This window comes from Pollicipes pollicipes, unplaced genomic scaffold, assembly GCF_011947565.3.
Source record: "Pollicipes pollicipes isolate AB1234 unplaced genomic scaffold, Ppol_2.1 Scaffold_4002;HRSCAF=4701_pilon_pilon_pilon, whole genome shotgun sequence".
In the NCBI taxonomy this organism is placed as follows: domain Eukaryota; kingdom Metazoa; phylum Arthropoda; class Thecostraca; order Pollicipedomorpha; family Pollicipedidae; genus Pollicipes; species Pollicipes pollicipes.
This window is the reverse complement of record NW_023596420.1, coordinates 16,171,677-16,188,466: the sequence shown is the minus strand read 5'-3', so window position 1 is coordinate 16,188,466 and position 16,790 is coordinate 16,171,677. Positions and strand designations below refer to the sequence as shown.

The 16,790-nt window shown below is 53.0% G+C and overlaps 1 protein-coding gene across 1 annotated transcript in view; it reads right to left on the bottom strand.

Annotated features, from left to right (window-relative positions):
* Window positions 1-16,790, bottom strand: part of LOC119094159 (inversin) — a 47,725-nt gene that overhangs the window by 12,800 nt on the left and 18,135 nt on the right. The window contains exons 4-9 of the mRNA XM_037217234.1: window positions 9,654-9,773; window positions 9,052-9,171; window positions 6,147-6,221; window positions 5,289-5,487; window positions 3,926-4,069; window positions 2,110-2,212 (exon numbers count right to left, since the gene is read on the bottom strand). Of these exons, the coding sequence (XP_037073129.1) occupies window positions 2,110-2,212; window positions 3,926-4,069; window positions 5,289-5,487; window positions 6,147-6,221; window positions 9,052-9,171; window positions 9,654-9,773 (761 nt within the window). The remainder of the gene's footprint in view (window positions 1-2,109; window positions 2,213-3,925; window positions 4,070-5,288; window positions 5,488-6,146; window positions 6,222-9,051; window positions 9,172-9,653; window positions 9,774-16,790) is intronic.

The following is a 16,790-nucleotide window of genomic DNA, read 5'->3' as shown; positions in this document are numbered from 1 at the left end:
GCACCGTATTGACATAGATAGAATCGATCAACCTACTCACACCTGCAAGTTTCAGAAATGCAGCGGAGGGTCATCGCCCTAGATGTGAGCCTTGCAAGCACGAGGTGCCCTTGACGAAATAGCACATTTCGGCAAGCTTGAAACCTCTAGCCAACGTGTTGCATTATTGGCGGACAACCAAATTACACAGTGCGAACGTAGTCGTGTAAAGACTGGTAGGCGTCAAATGTGAGTTATTTACGTGCCTCTTCGAAAGTGGTAACAACTGTGTACTGTACCTATATAGCCGTTATCGTCATCTTCCTCTAGACTGTACTTTTCGGCTCCCAGTTGACGACGAACATCAATTAGGGATAAGTTGATGATGAATTCCCAATGAAAACTACACGTGTCAGCTATCACTATTTTTGGTGGTCAGTCTAATCAGAAGAAATTAAACGGTCCACTTGCAGAAGTCGTGCTGACGTAACAATATGAGTCTCTCGTGACAAAGGCATATCTTTTGACTGCGTGCCGCACGCAATGGCGCCGTCAATCCCGGGAACTCGCCACAGTTCAATTTTTCGCTGCTGCAAACGGACGGTGTCGTTGAATGGCACTCAACATTTTGACCAGCGGCATCAGTCACCATAGCAATCACTGCATCGGCGTCACAGTGCACTGGTACAGGCAGGCACTGTCGTTGCCTTGCTCGGAGGAACATCATGTTCGCTTTAGTCTCTGTCACATCATACGTAAACAGCCGTTACATGCGGACGGCTGGTTGCAGGACTGTATGGTGCAGGACCGCTAAGGGGTGACGCTCCCCTCCCCTGTCCGTGACAAGGGCCGGCGTCGGTCAACCCTGACCGCCCCTGATCCCCGTGGGGTGACGCCTCCGTCCCCTGACTGTGACGACAAGGGCCAGTGTCGGTCGACCCTGACCACCCCCGATCCCCGTGGGGTGACGCCTCCGTCCCCTGACTGTGACGACAAGGGCCAGTGTCGGTCGACCCTGACCGTCCCTGATCCCCAGCGTCACGCAAACGGATGGCGGCATAAATAATTCCCGTCTGTTGACGTCACCGTGTTCTCACGCACAGGGAACAGCGGACGAGCTGTGCCAAGGTCGATGGCTCAGACACAGCCCGTCCACCAAGCACCAGAGCCACCACAGCTCTACCGCGACCCCGGGTGATGAGATACCTCGCGACACCACACAGCTCGATTCCATGCAAAACTGAACAGCGCACTCGTCTACAGCACGAAATAGTTCGCTCATATGCCTCGTGGCCGCAATCAGCGAATGAATTATGGTGTGCGGGACGCTTGACGGCTGAATGTCGTTTGGTAGGCTGTCTTCGAGGCATAGCACACACTCCGTTAAGCTTCAAACTGAGCATGCATCTACTGCACTATGTACGCCGTGGGCCGATCGACCGGTTTAAGCCGGTATTGACCGCCCGAATAATGCCCCGAAGCGTGGCGGGCGTCGGTCGGCCGGCTGCGGGGAAACGGTGTCGGAGCGTGCGTGGTGGGCTGGGCCGGGCCAGACGAGCACGTGCGGCCGTTTGGCCGCCATGATGGCCGGCGGCATGTGATCCAGCGCGTGATGCTGATGGACGGCTCATGCATTGTTCATTCAGTTTAATGGGCCACGCTGCATGGCGGCATGTAGCAGCAGTATCGATCTCCCAGGTGTGGTGAAGTCTTTAAAAAATCTTATTTGGATTGGGTAGCCACTTGCAACCAAGGGAGATCGGTTCACACAACTTGTTCAAAATGTACGTCCCTGGTGCCTAGGTATAAAAACAGAGCGCAAGCAATAGTAAGTAGTGTGCTTCAACGTCATTCATTCAATCCTGTTGTCTGCTGACATATGCCGTGGTTTTCGTTTCCATGGTCTGTTTTTTATAACTTATGTTTGAGATATTTGCAACGATAAGAGTGTCGACGGCCTAGCAGCTCATGCTTGATCTCCGTGTTGTTTTATCTTAGTCAATGAGCGTGGGAACAAATGGCATTCAATGACGATGGGTGACTTATTTCCCACTCACTGCCACAGCACTAGTTCACTGGCGGGCAATCATGGTGCTTTCCTGTGAGCCGTGGCACCCACGAGAGACGCACCTTACACATCTCGATGTTGTTGTTGATGGCGGCCACGTGCAGGGGGCACCTGCCGTCGTTGTTGGGGTTGTTGACCGCCTCCGGGCGGTGGTGCAGCAGCCACCTGTAACACGGAGCGGTCAGCCGGCCGGAGAGGCAGCCGTGGGCCGGCGGTGGTGCAGCAGCCACCTGTAACACGGAGCGGTCAGCCGTCCGGAGAGGCAGCCGTAGGCCGGCGGTGGTGCAGCAGCCACCTGTAACACGGAGCGGTCAGCCGTCCGGAGAGGCAGCCGTGGGCCGGCGGTGGCGCAGCAGCCACCTGTAACACGGAGCGGTCAGCTGTCCGGAGAGGCAGCCGTGGGCCGGCGGTGGTGCAGCAGCCACCTGTAACACGGAGCGGTCAGCCGGCCGGAGAGGCAGCTGTGGGCCGGCGGTGGTGCAGCAGCCACCTGTAACACGGAGCGGTCAACCGGCCGGAGAGGCAGCCGTGGGCCGGCGGTGGTGCAGCAGCCACCTGTAACACGGAGCGGTCAGCCGGCCGGAGAGGCAGCCGTGGGCCGGCGATGCGCTCGCGTGCAGCAGCGGCTTATCAAGACAAGACTCCGCTGCAACAGAGCGCCGCTCGGCTCAACAAGGCCCACCCGGTGGTGGGGGGACCAGTTTACTTTTCGTGTCCAGGAATGGGGTCATCGGTAACTAAGAACACGTTAGCCTCCGAGGATAACTGGCCTGTTTATGGTCCACAATGACACACATAACTGCCGCTGACCGTAACAAATAGCTGGACGGGACAGCACGGTAAAACTTCGCACATCGCCGTACTTGATCCAGTGAAAACGCAGGCTAATAACTACTTACATGCAGATATTGCCCCCATAAAGATGTACCTGTTGTGAGCAAGAAAGGTCTTCAGCCTCTGGTATATTGAACTATGAACACGGATAGCAGAAGTGACACACCTCTATTACACCAGGGGGCGCTTGCTAATTACTATCAACCAAAAATTGGTGTCTAGACAGTGATAGTGGTTTTGAGATATGTCGTGAGTGTCTTGTGCCTCAAAGCGTGGAATTCTTTATGATATACGCCCGTGTTTTCTTGATGACGACTCACCAGAGCCTCCTGATGTGTTGAAGGTCAGCTGTTCTTGGCAAAAGAACCGACAATGCCTATAAAGGCAGTGCGTTTCAAAGAGGACCTCAGTACTAGAATCCCGCACTGTTTCGGCGGCGAAAGGGGAACATTTGAAATTACAACACCTTCGACTGTCATACAATAAGACTAGAACGTGCGGCAGACTGGTGATTGTCAAAAGCGGAGTATTGGGTCAAGCCAGGTCAGGGAAGAACTTCGAAAGTACTTTTCTGGCAAGCTCATTAGCAGCCGTGTTTTTGGTGAAAGCAGCGGTGACTGCCCTCATTGATTGTCATGACGTCAACTTGCGCCTACCATCCGGGCTTTCTATTGATCATGCGACCAGAGCGCTCAATCATATCTGATGGCATGTTATGCTGCCCAGTCTTGTTTTGTCTAGCATGTCATACTCAGCTCTGTTCTGTCCAGCCTTGGTCAAGCACCCAGTTCCATCCTGTCAAGTTCAACTCACGTGGCCAGCTCCGTCTTGCCCAGCTCTACTCACGTACGCAGCTCCGTCCTGTCCAGCTTTATTTAAGCGCCCAAATCCGTGCTGCCCAGCTCTGCCCACGAACGCAGCCCCGTCCCGTCCAGCTCTGTTTAAGCGCCTAAATCCGTTCTGCCCAGCCCTGCTCATGCGCGCAGCCCCGTTCCGTCCAGCTCTGTTTAAGCGCCCAAATATGTGCTGTCCAGCCCTACTCACGTAACTAGCTCCTTCCTGCCGGACTGGACGGACTCGTGCAGCGGCTGGTCACCCTTGATGTTGCGCATCCACAGGTTGGCGTTGTGTCGGCCCAGCATGCGTACCGTTTCGATCTGGCCCTTGGCTGCGCCACAGTGCGCTGGCCTGGCGGATATAGGGCACACATCAGCGGTGCAGTCAACGAACCGTAGCAAACACGCGGGCGATCGAAAGACGGCGAGGTGGTTTGAGGAAATGGCGTGGCACGTGAGTTCGGGACGAATGAAGCTTCGCACATACGTCTGTCTCATAGGATGATGCGTGATCAGGTTAGGAGAAATAGGCCATTTTCACTCAAGCAGACTGCGGCGCAACTCCGCCACCTGAAACACTTGCATTCCATAGGCTATGGATGAGCAAGTCGGCGAATACTGCAAATTGTTGTGCTCATCAAAAATGATTTATTTGGTGTGATGCTTTCACTTGGCTGGGAACCCATTACTTGGCTAACGGCTATGCTACAGCTCTGCTGAACTAAATTTCTTCAGAACCAAAGTCTGGAACGAATAGGTGAATATAAAGTCGCGCAGGGGATTATACAAATCCCAGCGTTTCGATATATTTGAGAACAGTTTCCATTTAAGGTTGATTCAGGTTGCGTTAGGTCCACTTGAAAACCGCGATTCCGTGACTTTACTTACTGTACCGCCTCTCTGGCCAGCTTTAACCGAAGCAGTGGTTTTGCATGACACCCAGGAGAGAGCGCTTACAAAAGATCAGAGACCCAAGGCAATTTCCTGGACAAGAATAGGGAGAGAGAGGGTGGGTTGCAGCGTCGTAGAGGGCACATCTCTGTTGGGGGAGAACGCATGTTTGCCAGTCGAACAGCTTTGACATGATGCTGACAGATTTCTCCTCGGCTTAACTAATTGTATAGGTGCCCTCAAACACGGGAAGCAGAGCAGTTGAAACAGTGGAACCTTGATCAGTTTTACCCACTAGCAGATCAACTCCAACAAAGGCAATGGCATGCGTCTACTTCCGCAGGTCAGGTTTGGTGGATTATGATGACTCATACACCTTGCGGTCCTGCCGCCAGCCCTCACGTGCCTTCTTTACGGCTCCGCTTTCCACGAATACTCACGTGCGTCCCTTGCGGTCCCTGGACACTCCTGTGCGTTTCTTGCTGTCCCTGTACACTTACGTGCGTCCCTTGCAGTCTCTGCCCACTCACGTACGCTCCTTGCGGTCCCTGGTCACTCACGTGCGTCTCTTGCGGTCCCTGGACACTCACGTGCGTTTTTTGTGGTCCCTGTACACTGACGTGCATCCCTTGCGGTCCCTGGACACTCACGTGCGTCCTTTGCGGTCCGTGGACACTCACGTGCGTCCCTTGCGGTCCTGTCGGTTGGGCTCGGCGCCACATTTCAGCAGCAGCTCTGTGCAGTCAGCGTGGCCCAGCGTGACGGCGTAGAATAGGGCCGTGCAGCCGTTGCTGTCCATCACGTCCACGTCGGCGCCGCACAGCGTGATCAGTGTGTCGATGCAGTCTGTGTGGCCACGGCTGGCCGCGCAGTGTAACGCTGCGGGTCGGATCAGGCTAAGTCAGGTCATGTCACGTCAGGTCAAGGTATGACGGGACAAGCCAGGACAGGAATGGGGGGGGGGGGCAGATTAGAATGCGTCAGATCAGGTCAGTGCACGGTGGGTCATGTCGGGTCAGGTCAGGCTAGGTCAGCTTGCGGTGTGGCGGATGGTGCGGGAAAGCCCATGAGGAGTCCCGTCAGGTTCTGGTAAGTCAGACCAGTGCAAGCGAGGCCAGGATAGGATATAATAGACCAGGTCGGGCTGAGTTCAGGCCTCATTTCACAGATGAGAGAGGAATCCGCAGTCAGTCACGATCACACAAGGGATAGTCTTGTTCGCTCCGTGCAGCATCCTTCCGTTGAATGTGATAACGATGCTCATCCCACTTGTGGCACAGCACTGGGTCCAGCACATACTAATTGAATGTAGTCAAAGTACGTTCATGAGTGCAACTTAGGTTGTTTATTAGATTCGCCCCAAGGGCTGAGATCCAGCCATCCCTACCATTACTGTTTTCAGTTCCCTTGATCTAAGCGACCGCATAGCCGTTAGAAGGGCTCGTCTGACCGCTGATCAGGCGCCGGCTCGAGCCCATCAGCGCGGCGGACGGCCGTCCTCCTGCGGCGTCCTCCTGTGTCCTGCTGCTGCTCCTCACCGGTCAGGCCGTCCTTGTCCTCGGCGGAGACGGGGGCGCCAGCGTTGACCAGAGCCACCAGTGCGTCCGGGCTGCCTGAGGGACAGTAGATCTTTGACGGCCGCGTCTCTGTAGGTGGAGCCGGCCGTCAGCGGCGCCGCGCCGGCCTCGCCCAGCTGTGCAGACAACTACTGAGCACGGCAGGCCAGCCAGGGGACAGAGCACCGCCGAGGGTACACACGGCCGGACGGGGAAGCGGGGGGGCATAGGGCACACACGGCGGGGCGGGAAAGCCGGGGGGGGGGGGGCGGAGGGCACGGCGGGGCGGGTAAGCGGGGGGCGGAGGGCACGCAGGGCGGGGCGGGAAGCGGCAGGGCGGAGGGCACGCAGGGCGGGGCGGGAAGCGGCAGGGCGGAGGGCACGCAAGGCGGGGCGGGAAGCGGCAGGGCGGAGGGCACGCAGGGCGGGGCGGGAAGCGGCAGGGCGGAGGGCACGCAAGGCGGGGCGGGAAGCGGCAGGGCGGAGGGCACGCAAGACGGGGCGGGAAGCGGCAGGGCGGAGGGCACGCACGGCGGGGCGGGAAGCGGCAGGGCGAGGGCACTAAGCGCGGTGGGGACGGATCCAGAGTCGAGGGATGCCGTAGATGCGCCCGCCTGATGTCTGTGTCTGTCTGTGTCTGATCTGATCTGATCTGATCTGCTGATCTGATCTGATCTCATCTGATCTGCTGAGCTGCTGATCTGAGCTGATCTGAAGTGTCTGATCAGCCGAGGATGCCTGTGTCCTGCCGGCGCGTTTGATCAGAGCTGCCGCACTGGCTTTGACTAGAACAAGGAGCTTCCTCAGCTGACCAACCACTGCAAACATACGAAATCTGCCCGTTGTTGCCGGATTGGCATTTGGCTGATCCTGTACTTGGTTTAAACTATGCACCGAACATATTTCTGCACCCCCAAACACAAGTACAGCTGATCGTTATTCGTTACTCTGGCTGCTAGATTTAGGTCGGCAATAGCTATTATGTGCTACTTACAATAATAGTGCCTACATATGTAAGTACATGTAGCATAGGTCTGAGCGTCTAATTCAACTTATTCTAAACTGTCTTACACTGCGAACCTGACATCTATTTATATAATGCGTCGCGCCAGCTGGGCTGACTGGAGACGTCTTGTACGGAGACGAGTACCAGTAGAAACGTCGCCACGCAATACGTGACCAATGACCATGCACGTCGAAGGGAGACGTCACGTCCAATACCGAGCGGGCCACTGCCATACCCTGGCACGGCGTGGCGGTTGGGCGACCGTGAACGCGCTGCGCCGACGCGTCTCTTCTGGGGCGCTCGGATCAGCGGCGGGTTCAGCCGCGCCACACACCGGCAACTCAGTGAACAGTTAGTTTGTCGCAGTGGTCAAGCCTCGGATACGGTCGGACGAAGCTCTTCCAGATCCCGCGGTCAACAGCCAATTCAATGTCTTTCTATCTGCCAGGTTTCGTGAGACGTAGCGTTGTGAAAAAAAGCGTGAACAAATCAACGACAGTTCGGACCACCCCCACACTTTCGCAAGGACAAAAACGATCTGGTGGCCATTTTAACAACCTACGAACCATTAATTTTTGTATACCGACACTCTGAGCGTACAGTTTGAAAGACGTGTTAGGAATAACACATATTTTTTCACTTCCCTGGCGCGACTTTCATCGTCGCCCAGAGTAAGGCTTGGGACTCAAAGCCAGCGCAGGCATTCGACCGCGACCACCTGCGGCGCCGCGGCTGCGGCAAGAGCCACGACAGCTTACTGGCCGACTCTAGCATGTTTACTGTGTCGCCGGACGAATAACTGCACGACCGGGGGTGTCTTGAGATTGCAGAGGGCGGGAAGTCTGGCGCTCTGTACAGACCCTGCTGGGGAGGGAGGGGAGGCGCCCGGAAAGCAGTGCCGACCGAGCCCGGACTCCATTTACCACCAACCCACCTGGCCCTTGGGGAGCGATCTCGCCCGAGCGCTCCGCCTGGGGCAAAGGTCGCAGGGGTCAGCAGGCGGCTTTGTGGGCGGAACGCCCCGGGCCGTCTCGCCGGGCCGCGCTTGTAAAGGTCAGTGACGTGCAGGAGAGCCGTTGTGCTCCATATCAATTAGCTGGAATTAACGTAGGCGAAATTTGGAGGATTGTTGCCAGGGCACCTGTTGGTCGTGAAGAAAAATGTAGAGATGTGCTGGCGGGTGCGAAATGACGGTCTCGGTCGACGAGCCGCTAAGCCACAGTAACTTATACGAACAGACGGAGACGGAAAGAGCAGATGCGTAACTCTAATCTATATACATACGGGTAATCTACGTAACTTGTTTACTAAGAAATGCTAGCAACTGCGCGCAAGCGTTGTAATGCAAACGCATGGGACGCTTCAGTTCGCCCAGAACATTGCCTGTGCACATTTTGCGTTGGTTACGATCTGAACATGACCTTACCATTAGACGCCAGCTTTTTAAAAGTCACATTATCGATTCACAACAAGAAATTCCTTTACTCGCGAAACAAGCACTACTCTGGTCTGCATGGGCGACTCATGAGAGAGACTGTATGCTGTCTCTCGAGTGTGACTGTCACATTGCCCTAGACTGACCTGCTGAGGCAGCCCACTGCAGTGCATGTCTGCTGTCCCTGGAATGTAGCTGTCACAGTCCATAGACTGACCTGCTGAGGGGGCCCACAGTAGGATTTGTCTGCTTTCCCTTGAGTGTGACTGTCACATTGCCTTAGACTGACCTGTTGAGGCGGCCCACAGCAGTGCATGTCTGCTGTCCCTGGAATTTCACTGTCACTGAATCTGTCACTGTCACTGTCACTGAATGTACTGAGGCGGCTCACAAGAGTGACTGTCTGCTGTCCCTGGAGTGTGACTGTCGCATTGCCCTAGACCGACCTGCTGAGGCGGCCCACAGCAGGGCCTGGCGGCCGTCGTGGTCTCGGACGGTGACGTCGACGCCGTGTGCGATCAGCTTCTTCAGCACCAGCAGACCCACCTGGACGTCCGTGGCCATCTCTGCCAACATAGAGCGGCTGTCTGTGACCTGTGCCGCCACTCCAAGAGGTAGTTGGGTTTTCTGCTGGTGGTCGGACCTTGGGGATTTGCCGCCAAGGTGCAGCAATGCCTGTCAGGTTCTGATCATGTTCTCAGTTTTGTGTCAGGTGGAACCACAAAATTATGTGATATTTGGCTATGTGCGGCACGCTGAGGGCCCGGGGTCATTTTTAAAACAGGTAAAACTCTCTGAGCCATCCTTCTCAAATGGAGTCACTGATCTGGACAAAGTCATTTGAGCTGTAGTCCCGTACCCACACGTCCCAGCCTCTGTCCGACAGAGCGCACATACGCAGCTGTGGCGTGAGCGATGACTGTGTTTCGGAACCGAAAACCAAATCTCAAGTTGAGGCTGCACATCCTGGCAAAATTATATCTCTGATGGACTCTGAGCATCTGGGCGGCGTTACCTGAGTTGGGCCCGTACGTCTGGGTGGAGTTACCTGAGTTGGGCCCGCACATCTGGGCAGCGTAGTGTATCGGGTAGGCGCCATGAATGTCTGCTGTGGACGGGTTGGCGCCGGCGTCGAGCAGGATGTCCATAATGTCCAGTTCCCCGCACACTGAAACACAGCCCATCAGTTCAAACACAGCCCAAAACACAGCCCACCATCAAACCGCCAAAAGCTTGATTTCGGAGTGATGCAATGATTGAAATAGAAGTGAGTCGCTCGGCTGGACTCATGGATGCCGTGCCGGACTCTCGCTCTGTCGTTCGGCTGGACTCATGGATGCAGTATCGGACTCACGCTCTGTCGTTCGACTGGACTCATAGATGCAGTACTGGACTCTCGCTCTGTCGTTCGTCTGGACTCATGGATGCAGTACCGAACTCACGCTCTGTCGTTCGGGTGGACTCATAGATGTAGTACTGGACTCACGCTCGGGGCACGCTGAGCAGCGCGGTTTTCTGTGCGATACCAAGGGTCGCCGCAGCCTGTGCCTCCCAGAAAGGGGAAAAACCTTTCTGGAGGAAAAACATTTACAGCGTACGATTTCGTGCGTGCTTTCGGTGAGGTCTCGGTGAAAATATCGTGGGGTTGGAAAGCATCCTGCACCAGAGAACAGCGCCCGCGGTGGCATTACTTTACGCTCGGAATGCTTGAACCGGAAGGTTAGCGAGTTTGGCAGCTAACGTCCTGGCAAGAGCCGGCCTAGGTAGATAGTCTGCCTGATGTGGCGATCCCAATTGGTGAGCAGGCATGATAAGTACCCCACCAGGCTGCGCCCGAATCGATGTTGTAAAACCACGCAAAATGCAAACATTGGCTTTAATGTAGAACTGCTCGCTAGTTGTAGATTAACCGACGGAAGGCGCGTCAAATTTGCTTTTTTGGGCGTTGTATTATTGTGGTGCCGTAGCTTTGACCAAGATTGTACTTGCATTTACTTTCATTTTCGTCCTATCATCATATTGCTACATATGCTAGACATAATAAGTTATGAATGCAATAAATGTCAAGACTGCGATGACCGCGGCGATCGCTTATCAGCAAGGTGTGACCGTTTTTTGTGTTGTGTTTGTGTGTGGTGAAACACCGATCGATTCTGGCTGCAAACAGAAATTTGAAACGCCGCTAGGAGTCCATGAACTTTTAAAAATTGCACCTATTTTGCACACCAATGTCTGTACGCACGCAAAGCAACATACACATCAAGTGCAGCAACTTCACAAGTTTCCTCTATATTTTTTTCGGTGCTGGCAACGTTTGATGTCCAGGCGACTAGCAGGTTGTGCTTAGCAGGGCGCCTGTTTCTGTTTATCTCGATGTTATCGACTGCAGTCATGGATGGTAGTAACCGTCAACTGATAGCATTTCCGAGCAATTTAGAGCAGACAGAGAGGCAAAGGTCCGGTGTTTTTCGGTGATCTTGTATCCTGCGCCTGCGAGAGCATCCTCTCCACTTATACATGTGACTTTCTGAATGTGTCAGAGCCGAACAATGATCGATTGTTATTCTGCGACTCTCTCACGAGCTGCTGATTTGGTACAAGGTGGCCATCGTTACCAATTTGTCACTACCGCTTGCCACTTGCGAACCCTCACTTGCCTTATTTCTCACCCCTCTCATTCCTACCCGTGCTTTGGAATGCCATAACTAGCCGGAAGTGTTTTCTACTGACTAGCATAAGACACAAATGCACTGCATTTGATCTGGATAAATATTCAGTGCGATGGAGGTTGTTTATTCCAAAGTGCGTACATGCCTTCTATTTCAGGCAACCATAAAATGCATGGTGGTAACTGCAACAAAAATCGAGCAGAGACCCTGATCCTGCCACCTCAGTTCTTCATCTCACAAATGCGGGCACAGACATAGTTTCGTATCGCTCGTTAAATGTTCCTCAACGAGCCTGCACGTCTGCGGCTTTTAAGTCCCGATCGAAACCGATGCCATCCACGCGACCACATTCCAGACCACGACGACCAGCAGGGGTTGGTGTAGCGCCCGACTGTCCGAAGGTGACGTGATAGCGATAGGGCCAGTGCATTGTCTCGGAAAATTCAGAAATCCAGGGGCGTGGTCCATCAGCACGTGTCCCTACTTTTCAAATTTGCTACATTACTGGAAATACGATATTTCAGTGGGTGTGTTGAAAGGTGCTGATAACTTAAAATAAAACAAATTATAATAAGACATCGGGGACATGAGCCGGTTTGAGAAATTCAAGGAGTATCCCGCCCACGCAGTGCTTTTAACTGGATTTTTAGTGATTTTTCTTAGCTGTGGTCTCCCACACTTCAAAATCCTGCGATGTCCTTGCAAAAACCTCCGTCCTCGGTTTAAATAAGGAAGCCTGTCCAAAGCTCAATTTAAAGTGATTGTAAATTGAATGCAAAAAAGGATCTTTGAAAACGGAAAAGATCCACTCCAGCGGAGGACTCGAACAGTGTGAATGCCTGAAGATACGTGAGATCACATGGCCTCCCACAGCGTGCAGTTAAAAAATCTGGAATAAGAAGTCAAGACAATATCTGATGTTTCCCTCTGCTGCTTTACTGACCCTGCCGATTTACTGATACTCTGACGTCGTCAGACCCCTGATGTTTACAAAACATCTAACTCCAGATCTTCTATTAAGATCCTTTGGGAAGTAGTGCTGTCTTCTGTACCTTAGGACTCCATCCGTGAATCCATCTATAGACCCCTTTACACGCACGCACCGTGAAAGGTATTGGAGTGAAATTCTACGGTTTCGAAGATGTTTTTTTCCCTTACACGGCCACGCGTTGAAAATCGAGCTTGTGGAAGTTCCTGCGCCTCCAGCTGATTTGCCACTTCCCCGCTTAAGCTGAGGATGGAGGTTTCTGAAGTGAGATGAGGCAATGCGCCTGCGGACCGCATGGCGGAGTTCGAAGCGCCGGGTGATGCGGCAATCACTGGGGATCGTCTCGGTCCTACAACGTGGGCACGTGTTCTGTGGTGCCGTAAGCTTGGTGCGTGCTCGTCGACAGAACCATGGAGAACGACATGAAACTGTGATAAACACAATGACAACACGTGAGAAGGTATGAATGCATCTGCGAATTCGGAGAACAAACCTCACAACGCGTGGATCATTTATCCCTATCCAGTACGGTGAGCTTTTTCACTGTAAAGGAAGAAACACGTTCTGCCAGCTATGATCTTTTAAAGGCAATACGATGAGAAAGGGAGATGAGACCTGGGACACCCCAGATGGCAGTGAAAGTCAGTTACGGTAACCACCTTTGGTTATAACGACTCGCACACGACTCGTCGGTTCTCTACCGGATGCTGGGCATTCCGAATGTTGGAAACGTTCGGAATACTCGGAATGCATTGTTTGATGTTGAAACTGGACTGTTTAAGTAAAGAAAGTATGAGTTCAGATAGAAAACAACACAACGACTACAGCAGGCCGCATGGCATGATCCACATCTTTCTACCTGGCAAAGTCAATGGCAAATGTAGCCGCGCTGACGCTGCTATGCATGCTTGGAATTGACACATGGGATATAACACATGCCAATGACAGCCTTGTAATGAAAGATATGTAAAACCTTGACAACGAATATAAACGGCACCAAGAAGCGTAACTAGGTTTTTATGGTTGTTGAGCCATAATTATTTTAGTGTGCTTATATCAGGACGCACACGCCATTTCCTAAAAAAATCAAGGTTTTTGGGTGGTCTAGACAATATCAACTTCCGCAACGGAAAATTGACATTTGACCTCAGCCTGCCAACACGTGCCTGACTGCCGCCAGCATTCAACGCTTCAGCACGGTAATTGAGATGGTGGATGCTGCCCAACAGATGGCGGCTGAACCCAGGGGCGGGGCTTGGATGGCCGTCGGCATCGACGCAGCCAGACCGGCTCTGCGGGCCGCGCCGCCGCCGCTTTGTTTCACTGTAATACGCACCTGCACGCGTAGCGGCGGCGCCGGTATAATTGCCGGGTCGATGGGGCGAAGGTCAACCTGTCAAACGGCGCGCCGGTCACGGCCGGCCCCAGCCGGGCCGATTTCAGGGCTCGCGCACGGTAGCGGCGCTGCGCCTCATTGGGAATTGGAAACCCGAATCCACGCCAAAGGTTCTGTCGGCGCTGCGGACTGCCGTACTCCAATGACGTCGACCACGGGTGTGACTTTGTGAAGTCGGTTGGAGGTAGGTAGGAGAGGGTAAGCCGATAACGTTGACCGCGCATGCACAAAAAGCTTGAGTTTTCTCGGATTTCGGCCACTTAATGTGCGTCCCCGAAGTACAAATTAACATTTACACACATGATTCATGGATTCCAAAATTGTGTTGCTCCAGAGGAATGACTTTCCATTTCAAGGTAGGGTGAATTCGCATTTTGATATGAAAAGTTTCGAGTACGACGTTCACGCAACAGCTTTCTGATTAACTTGAGTATTTGTGACCAATAAAAACAAGTGTTGTTTATCATTTATCGAAGGTAAAGGCCACTAGGGAACAACAAAAGCAGGGAACAAAAAGACGGCGGCGTGCAGAATGGCGCGTTCTGAGACTTTGGTCGAGAGCTTACGGAAATATATCGAGTGCGGTGTCTCGATCAGCAGACATGTATCTTGAGCCAGAGAAAATATTCAATATTTGATTCCACAATATGCACACACCCTTGCCCCTGAAAAAATCAACACCACTTCATAATTTCTTTTGCTCCCAAGCACACTGTACCCGATTTGCTTCACACACAGAGAGCAGTCTGTATATATAATGTTTTTGAGTCGTGCGAACATATAGGTGCTAAATATGCCGCCTTTTCTGTGAGAATGAATGCACGGAGCACTAAGTGAGGTATTTTGATTGTGCCATAAGTTCTCGTTTTAACAATACAACAGTTTCGCGAAAAAGTCATAGAAGGGTGAAATAAACGGACTGTCTGTGTGCAGCTACCGTTTTAAAAGATAGCCGGGCTGCAAAAAGTAACCAAGCTTACTCAACAGTACCAAGCGTATTTCTTCCACAGTCAACACTGCGGTGGCATTCAACTTTACATCCAATGACAAAACGTGGTAAAAAAAGATATTAGTCGTCACTGATTTCGCATTCGTCAAATCGTGGCTATACAGACGAAGCCGCTTTGAGTACGAGAACGAGCACCTTGCCAACACCATTTCTTGCCACGCTGCTACTGGTGACATCACAACAGAACACGTGCCCACGTTGTAGGACCGAGACGATCCCCAGTGATTGCCGCATCACCCGGCGCTTCGAACTCCGCCATGCGGTCCGCAGGCGCATTGCCTCATCTCACTTCAGAAACCTCCATCCTCAGCTTAAGCGGGGAAGTGGCAAATCAGCTGGAGGCGCAGGAACTTCCACAAGCTCGATTCCACACACTCCGATGCCCTTCTAGGCGGCCTGGGAGTGACTCCATGAGACCGGTCAAGAGGGCGAATGAGTCCAACAGGACCGGGCGACACCGCACACGACACGGGCGTCACTGGATTGGTTCGAGAATCATTTCGCTGGGATGCGCACCACCTTGAGACTGCCGTGCTGCGGAGTTCCTCTTGCCGACCCTCATTTCGCTGGAATGCACACCACCTTGAGACTGCCGTGCTGCAGATCTCCCCCTGCCGACCCTCATTTCGCTGGAATGCACACCTTGAGACTACCATGCTGCGGATTTCCTCTTGCCGACCCATTTTCCCTGGACTGTTAGCTGTGGGATGACCTCGAGAACCACGTCCGCGTGAACAAGCTAGCAAGCCTTTAAACCTCGAGACCATCTTCAGACTGGAGATATGGCGCATCGCCACGGACAACCGACCGGACAGACGACAACCTGCTACAGGTTCGGATGGTATGCACCCTGGACCGCCAGGGGTTAATCTGGACCACCTGTCGTAGTCCCGATCTGGAGCATGTGGGGTCACTACTGACCAGCGGTGCTGCTGATCGTGTTTCGTCATTCAGCTGGCAGTCCTTTTCTACCAAGTTACGTTTGTGCAACGAATGCACTTGCCACTGTTGAGAGAAAGATGGGTTAACTTTCATCTGGGCCAGCCTGTCCGTTTAAAAGCTGTCGCATATTGTAACGAATTATTCTTGAACCCGATTCAGGTATTATCATGTGAAATATTACCAAACATTTGCAGAGCTACCAAAGATATAATAGAGGTAACCTGACAAAAACATAAGGTGCCGGCGGGATATTACTTGGCGCGAAATGAACATGATGATTATAGTGATGTGTAGGCTCCTAGTGTATCTATAGTTGATAGATTTGTCAGTATTTTTTTTGTCTCAGTACCCCCCCCCCCCTTTCATAAAACACATTGAGGGGGCCAGCAGGTGAGCATTAAGGGGGCTCAAGTCAACAGGGGGGGGGGGGTCTCAGACCTCCCGACAACATACAAAACAGCACCCCTGGCTTCGACCTCGGTGGGGCACACGAGCGTGGCCGGCCGCTCAGTATCGGGGTAGCCCCGTGGCAGCAGACTCCGGCTCGGAGTGGGGGATCGGCCCTGCGCCCGGGCGCCGGCGGTGCCATTGATCGACCGATCGTTATTTTATTATTGCCGTTTCAAGGACGCCGGTGCGCAGCGCGGTGATTGGCATGAAAACAAGTCAGACCGGCCACTGCAGTCCGGCCGCCGCACCGCAGCTTCCCGTAGTTGGAGACCGCTGGTTTGCGCTGCAGTTCTAAACGCGCGGTGTGTCATTTTCGGAATCGGTTGCGGTGCAGCGGTGGTGTTCGCATTGACGCAACACTGCGTTCAGGTTATATCGAGCAAATGATAACGGAATGGCAGTCAATGCTAGTTGAAACCGCTTACAGCACTAATTTCCTAAGGACCGTTTGGGTTGACGCACAATGTCATAAATAGGAATTACTGGAAAGAAATATAAACAACAGTTACTGGAAAGAAATACAGATAACAATTACTGGAGTGAACGCGCAAGTTTTTTGTGCACATAATCCATTTTCATCTTGACAAGATACATCCAACCGTGTATAGCAATACAAAAACGGTGATGGCAGGAAAATGTTTATATAACGTAAGTGAGGTATCCAGCAAGTGAAGATGGACATATTCAGCCCCTGTTGATAAAATTCGCGGCAATTTTGCCAATGTGGATTC